We start from the raw sequence: 7,629 nt of genomic DNA on the forward strand, positions 1-7,629 counted from the left end.
TAAATGACAAGACCAAAGGTGAAGTATCCATGTCACCAGAAGCCCGAGATACAATTACAGGCTTTTTATTGCACACTTGGTGTACTTTATGTTATAATTACTTGTACTAGCCATGTACAATAGCTTGAAAAAGTAGCACAACTATGAACCTGATTGAGACAATCCGTTTACTTTGTGGTGGGACATTTGACTTGAGAAAAAATGGGTGCTAAAAAACAACTTTTCATGCTGCCATCAAGTATGACATCTAGTGGTGCTTAGTGGTAATTAGTTAGTTGATGTGAAAAGTGTTCAACTGGTAAGATGCAACAGCCCAACACGAATGAGAAATATGGGTTTGTAAAATCAGCCATATAACTTAAAGAAATACCAAAGCAAAAGAACCACATGTGACACTGGGAACCTTCTTGCTAAATACCCAAAGAAAACTGTTCACACAACAAGATATACATATATCATTTTTTTTTAATTAAAATTGTGTTATTGTTTACTAATTGTTAATGCAATTTGTTTTTAAATGGCGATATCAAAAACTGTCAAAGTTGCAATATAACAAAATGAGCATCCAGCAAAAGCTTGAGATTGAGCACTGCAGCTTAAAACAAAAAGACAATGGCATCCAAGCGTATTACTGCCACACATTCATAGGGTGGCATTCTGGGCTAAAAAGGTCCTTATTCTCTGTAATAGTTCTTTCTTCACACTGTCTGGAACAAGAGCTAGAAAGAAAAAGAGGGAACATGAAGAAACATTAATTGTGAACAAGTGCTGCTACATTCACATCTGCTATTACATATACAATTACTATATATATATATATATATATATATATATATATATATATATATATATATATATATATATTTACTTGTCACAAACAAGTGCACACTTGCAATTAGTGTTCCGCGGTATATCGATACCTACGGTATACCATGATACCAAAATCCTATGATATCACCTAAATACCAGATCATGTTTCCTTCAAAAGACACTCATAATAAAATGGCCTAAACTATTTTGCATACATGTTACCTGTTTAAAGTACTTCAGATTTCAAATAATATGTAATTGTAAACGAAACCACCACTTGCACAACTGCATATTTTCTCATGGAAAAACTGAGGAAACTCATTTGTGACAATTGTATTACATATGTTGTGTTGCCACGCTCCAACACTTATTGAGCTGTGATTGTTGAGTCTACAAATAAAAATAATGACTTCAATTTGCTGCAATGCACTTACCAGCGTTCCCTTTAAGGCTAAAATGCACACATTTTTCACAATAACTGGCAACAGCCTTCACACTCAGTTTACTACCTTTCTCAAGTTATTATCATAAATATCAACCTCGCTCGAGACCAACATCTCGAGGTAAACCTAGCATTTTGAGAGTATTCTTGTATAAGCATATTTGCGTCTGTTTTGCAGCTGATTCTTTGATTTCCCTCTAAGAGCTTGCTCAGGCGCCAGTAAATCTACTACAGGGTGGGCGAAGCAGGTGTTTGGTGATTCTACTTCTATGTAGAGTGCTGCTCGGTCTGGCCATGAACTTTGCAGTTTTCAACACGTCATATAATTGAATACTACTCAGTGAAGCACAATCTTTCTACATTATTTAGAAACAGAAATACTCTGGTAAACAAATATATCACAATAATCATACTTTGACTATTTTTGTTTTATTTCCCTTTTAAAAAAGACCCATTTCCGAAATATCATCAAGCGTTTTGGAACCTTTCAGAATTGAATCAAAATATTCATTTAGAGTCGAAAATACACATTTAAGTGTATAATATAGTAATTGAAGACATACCATGTGAATTTTTTTTTTTTTGCAAGTTGAGTTTATTAATGTGACATTCACGTGTCTCTGATGAAACATGGCAGTGGCACCAACAAAGAAAAAACGACAATATTTCAGTAAAAGACAGAGCTAAGAAAAAGCTGATTATCTATGAGTTTTGCTGTCATTCCATTGATCATGTCAATACCATTAAAAGATCATATTATTGCCAATCGTAAACACGTAGAGAACAAGAAAGCAAATAAGACGGCAGCAATGGCGAAGCACTGCATTCTTCTATGCTGAAAAACTAAGGTACTGTACTGTGCAAAGGCGGGGCTTTCCACAAGTAAGTAAGCCAAATGAATTGCGTGTTTAATTATTGTTTAGTTTATTTCTTTCCATGCTATCTGCCTTTAATAAAGCTATAATTAACAACATTAAACCATGGCAGTTTCTTAATTACATTATATTATCCGACGATAAAGAAACAAGCTCAAAGCTATTTTTCTAGCTATACATTCCTTAAAGGAAATTGATTGCTTTACTGTGTAAAGAATGTAGTCACTACACTACACACCGTTTATTACATAAAGACATTTTGTCTGGAGACACACCTCTTGTTAAATTTAGCAAATAAGGCTGAATTAACAAAGAAACAATTGTGTAGCGCACTGAGCCAGTCAACAGTACGCCTTTATCAGGGTTTCTATGAGTGTGACATACAATGCCTTCTCAGGTATCAACTACTTTTTGCTCACTTAACCTGCACTTTACCAACCTATATGAACAGGCTTGCAGATTAACCACCTTGTCAAACATTTGTTTAGTACTGTACCTCTGCCTTTTGGAGTAATTTCTGCAACCAGATCTTCAACTGTCACATGTTCCAATCCCTTTTCCCTGATCACATCTGCAATGTATTGAATTATTCAGATATGGTGGGACAGGGATGTTTTAGATAAATAATGCAAAGGAATTAATAGGATTAAATAGGTTGACATCATGTAGCATACTGTAAATGTATATAATCATGGGATGGTTACACCAAAAAAAAAAATATGCTGGTGCACTCCACTTATAACAGACTCCAAGGGACAATGGAAATCAGTGCTTTATAAACAAAGTACATAGTAAACACAATTCGAACTGCAGTATGTAACGGCACACATAAGTACAGTAATCCATCACATATCATACTGTGGTGGTCCCAGAGTAAGGGCGGATATGTAAAAAGTCAGATGAATTAATCCTGTTTTAAATTCCATTATACACAGCTGTAACAATTACTATATTCACACAATTATTGTTTCTGAGATTCAGCTTTTATTAGGGAGCTACCTTAAATCCATTGTTTATAAAGATACAGGGTATTAATGCTTGTGACAGAGTAGTCGTCTGCCACGTGCATTCGCTGCCGAGTGACAGGCAGGAGATCAAGACAGAGGTTGAAGTTGATACACCCCGCAGGCGAACAGGATTTTTTTTACATATCAACACACTGAACAGCTCACGTGACACTACCAGCAATGGCAGCTCACGGAGCGCATACAACACAGTGTATGAAAACTTTGGTAGGATCTACACTCTCTAAACTAATCTTCACAGTTCAATATTAAACTAACGTTGCTGAAGAGGTTGATCACGGCAGATAAACGGTTAGGGTGGATATGTGACGGGCGGCTACGCGATGGATTTCTGTAAATATAAACACTACAAGAATGCTTATCTGCCAAAGAAAATAAGTTTATATTTACTGTCCCGGATGTGCCTTACTTTCGCAAAATATCTACCTGTGGAACAGGAAAACTGTACGTATTAAAAAGGGTATATACTTTATAAAGGAGTCTGTTTTAACCAGAGTAATTCCCCATTAAAGCCCATGTTGTTTGGCAGGGACATGCCTCCTCAATACGTTGTAAACAGAACTCCGTTCCAACAGGATCCATTATAAGTGGAGTGAACCTGTATATAGTACTTAGATGTGTTACTGCCCATAACTAATTGTAGGATGCATTTTTCAAATGTTGAGATAATATTCTCAATGAGTTTTCCAGACACCAAGGAGGTGAATATGCAATATATTCTGCATTATGAAAAACTATATATTTGTTCTGCAACACTTACCTTTACAGTGTGCTTTCAACTGGTCCTTCCATCCACATTCAATAAGTTTGGCTCTAAGCAACTCTTTTAGGCTGTAAATAAATATAAATATAAACATGGAATCATGGGACAATGTAATGTGAATTGCACCTTCTAAAAGACTGTCCCAAACAGCAGGTAGTCTTATTGAATATTGCTCTAGTTTACCCAAGAGTTATGTTGAGATTTTTAAAAAAAACTACCATTTGTAACAAACCAAGTACTCAAGTTTGATTTGGAATGTACATACAATATTTACTTCTGCTCAAGTACTATTGCGGTTTTTATTTGCACTGTATTTAATTGTTTGGCAATTACCAAGCACATCAAATAATTCCCATCCAAAGCACATTGTTGAGATGTATATTAATATACTGTAGTGGACTGTGTTGTATTTTTAATACAACTGAACCTCAGTTTATGCAGGGAGGCTGATTTCAGTAAAACATGGGTAAACCGTACTACAAGAAAAAAGGCCACTTGTGACTTAGTATCAAGTTAGCTTGGTTATCATTACCGTTCTCTTTCTCCCGTTTCAATTAGCTTCTGGTTTATTGTTGCTCTCATCTGGGCATCTTTACTCATTTTTCAACCTTTATTCTGAAAGACAAGTGAAACAAAAAGCACTTATCCATCTGACCATCATTCATGACAATTCCTGGGGTAATTCAGAAATGTGCAAGACATGGTTAACATTGGACCAGTCCATTATAAATTAGTTACTGTATACTGTACAGCTGTTTCAGATCTGCTTAACTTTAGTCACTGGCAGTAGACACAGTATATAAGCTTTCAAGACATGTGCTTTTGAAACTACTAAATTACAATGCAAAGTAATTTATTAAAACAGCATTTTTAACTTCACAGATCATATGTTTATAAGTCATTGAAATAAAGTGAACAAGGAATTCACTTGATACTGGTAGTGCAAATCTTTCTGAATAAGGGTCTACAAAAAGGTATTGTAAAGTGAAAGGAGTCTAGCAGTTATGTTTAGTAACTATTACAGGAGGCTGTGTGGTCCAGTGGTTAAAGAAACGGGCTTGTAACTATAAGGTCCCCGGTTCAAATCCCACCTCAACCACTAAGTCATTGCGTGACCCTGAGCAATTTACTTAACCTCCTTGTGCTCTGTCTTTCGGGTGAGATGTAATTGTAAATGACTCTGCAACTGATGCATAGTTCACACACCCTAGTCTCTGCAAGTCGCCTTGGATAAAGGCGTCTGCTAAATAAACAAATAATAATTAAATCGATTAACATAAGCAACCGTTAAATAAGTAAGGATTTGTATAAATTAGTTTATATTATTGTAATGACAAAATAATAAAAAGTCAGTATTGTGATCGTATTGCTAAATTATAATCTGCAAGGGAGAACAAGGACTGCGTGTTCTTTAAGAGATTTTAGATTTGTATTCAACTCGCATTCCGACCAATTTGATTCCCGCTAAGAATTTTTTTTAAAAAATACGTAGTCCCCAATTGCACAATGAACAAGCCCAAGTGGTATATCACACATTTCAAGTATCTAACAAACTCACACTTTAGTGATTCCTTCTAATATATAACTATATATCATGCTCAAGAATTATGATATCACACAGCAAATATTGCTTCGTGTTTTAATCTTAATGACCAGTTTGTGTTGTCTTTAGCGAAAAAGAAACGGTGTTTGTTGCAACACAGCAAATTATTTAGTCTGAAATCATAGTTTAAACTACATACATTAAAAATTGCATAAAAAGTATCACTAAATGTGAACACGATGGTATTTACCAACTACTTTCGCGATTCGATTAATGTTGTGCTCAGTTTGTTCTTGACTTTACTCAGCTTCCAGGGTGACAACAATCACAAAATAACATGCCGTTTACTACCCCCTAAGTTCCCTATGCAACAAGGGTTGGAGAAATAAGTTCCTGCTCTGGCAACTTGCATTATGGGAAATTGAGTCTCTGCAACAAGACTGCTAGAGATCATCTAAGTAGCTAGGGTGACCAGATTTTCAAAGCTCAAAACCGGGACACATTGTTAAATAATTTATAAAAGTCTACTAAACCATTTGAATATAGGACATTTTCAATGGTTATTTAAATAGTCATCCTCTCACTCATGTATTTAGAGTGTGTCGCGCTATGAAGTGGCTGAAAACCGGGACTTTTTAAAGATGTTGAGCAACATGTCGAGTCACCGGGACCTTGGTGGAAAACCGGGACGTCGAGGTCAAGATGAGTGTTCAGAAAACATCCACAATAACACAACAGACTGGTTCATAGAAAGTTAGGTACAATTAAGTGAACCACTGACAATATAGTTGCTGTCAGACGAATGTACACCCATGGGTCCTAATCAAAACCTTCCTATAAAGTGTATAATGTCTTGAACAATTGTCTGTCAACCATTGGGTTACTGAGACAATAATGCCTATTTGATTATATTTCCCAATTTAACTGAAAACAGAATTCGCCAAAGACAAAATAGTTACAGAATCCACAGCCATGTGAACTGAGTCCATCTAAAATGTTTACATTTGTTAACGCCAAATGTAATTAATAAACGTTTACAGTAGAAACTCAAAAAGGCGATCGGTATTGAGATGTTAAAATAACCCACAATCTTATCAGCACCGAGTAAATTATTTTCACCGTGTCCTGCTTGTCTTTCTTTTGACAGTCATGCCTTTTAATGCCTCGAACTTCTAATACTGTCCCTTGGATGATGAAGAACCAGGCATACTTTAAAAACTACAATTCCTACAACACTGAACAACTGTCCGTCCCTGAAAGCTTCCGAATTAGAACACACAGGAAACACGTGGGTTGATGCTGTGTTACTGTGTATATTCTAGTTATTAACATAGATTTTTTGTGATAAACAGAATTATACGAACATGGCAGCTTCTAATTACTCTTTAAAGGTGAACAAGCTGTTGCTGTTTCCCAAGTTTGCGAGTTACCGTCTATCTTTGAAGCCATTGCCTACTTACAATACTGAGCTTGACGCAGGTGAGTCACAAACAGATGTTCCTTTGGGTTTGTTGGCGCATGCCATCTAAATGGAGATGATGAGCGCCCTCTACCTCTCTATATACGTATCTATAGTAGTTTTCTTACATTTTCTCCCATTTCCCTATGCTTTTTATAAATTTATATACATTTCCCTTTCACCATTTGTTTTTCTATCCCTTCTACCTTCAAAATATAATTTACTGTTGCTACTAGACTAAGGTTAGTACGCACAGCATTAAATCATCATTTATACAGGGTTGGGAGCCATGAGAATGGGTTATGTAGTAATTGTGGGGAAACAGTGGAACATATATTCAGGAAATGCAATACACATGTTTCAATTTGCTAAGATACCCGAGTGACTTGGAATCCAGGCTATCAGAATATGTTTTACTATTTTTATAGCTGGAATGTAATTTCTAAAAAATTTCTTATATGATATCTATCCTAACTCTTGTTTCCAATTCTAATGCCTGTATCAAGCTTAGAGAGAATCTGCTTTTCTTTAATTTCTTTAAATTTAGTTGCATTTCAATGTCATTCAAGGAGACAATGCTTGACTGGTTTAACGTCCATTCTTCCAGTCAATCTGAGCCCCATATCGCTATTCAAAAGTTTACAGTAAGAGTGCAGTTATTTTGTATTTTTTTGCAAATATACATTATGAAATGTGTTGAATGCCCCTTGAT

The 7,629-nt window shown here is 35.6% G+C and overlaps 1 protein-coding gene across 2 annotated transcripts; it reads right to left on the reverse strand.

Annotated features, from left to right (window-relative positions):
• Nucleotides 1–447: 447 nt before the first annotated feature.
• LOC117400594 (transcription and mRNA export factor ENY2) lies at nt 448–6,987 on the reverse strand. Of its 2 annotated transcripts, none has more exons than XM_059022387.1 (5): nt 6,919–6,987; nt 4,448–4,530; nt 3,913–3,983; nt 2,624–2,698; nt 448–719 (listed from the first exon to the last, which is right to left on the reverse strand). In XM_059022387.1, the coding sequence occupies exons 2-5, from the start codon at nt 4,513–4,515 to the stop codon at nt 643–645; spliced, it is 291 nt and encodes a 96-aa protein (XP_058878370.1). In that variant the 5' UTR covers nt 4,516–4,530; nt 6,919–6,987; the 3' UTR covers nt 448–642. The 2 variants fall into 2 exon arrangements, with proteins under 2 accessions (XP_058878370.1, XP_033856673.1); XM_034000782.3 differs by lacking the exon at nt 6,919–6,987 and adding an exon at nt 5,709–5,842.
• Between the last annotated feature and the right edge of the window lie 642 nt (nt 6,988–7,629).

This window comes from Acipenser ruthenus, chromosome 4, assembly GCF_902713425.1.
Source record: "Acipenser ruthenus chromosome 4, fAciRut3.2 maternal haplotype, whole genome shotgun sequence".
NCBI classification, from domain to species: domain Eukaryota; kingdom Metazoa; phylum Chordata; class Actinopteri; order Acipenseriformes; family Acipenseridae; genus Acipenser; species Acipenser ruthenus.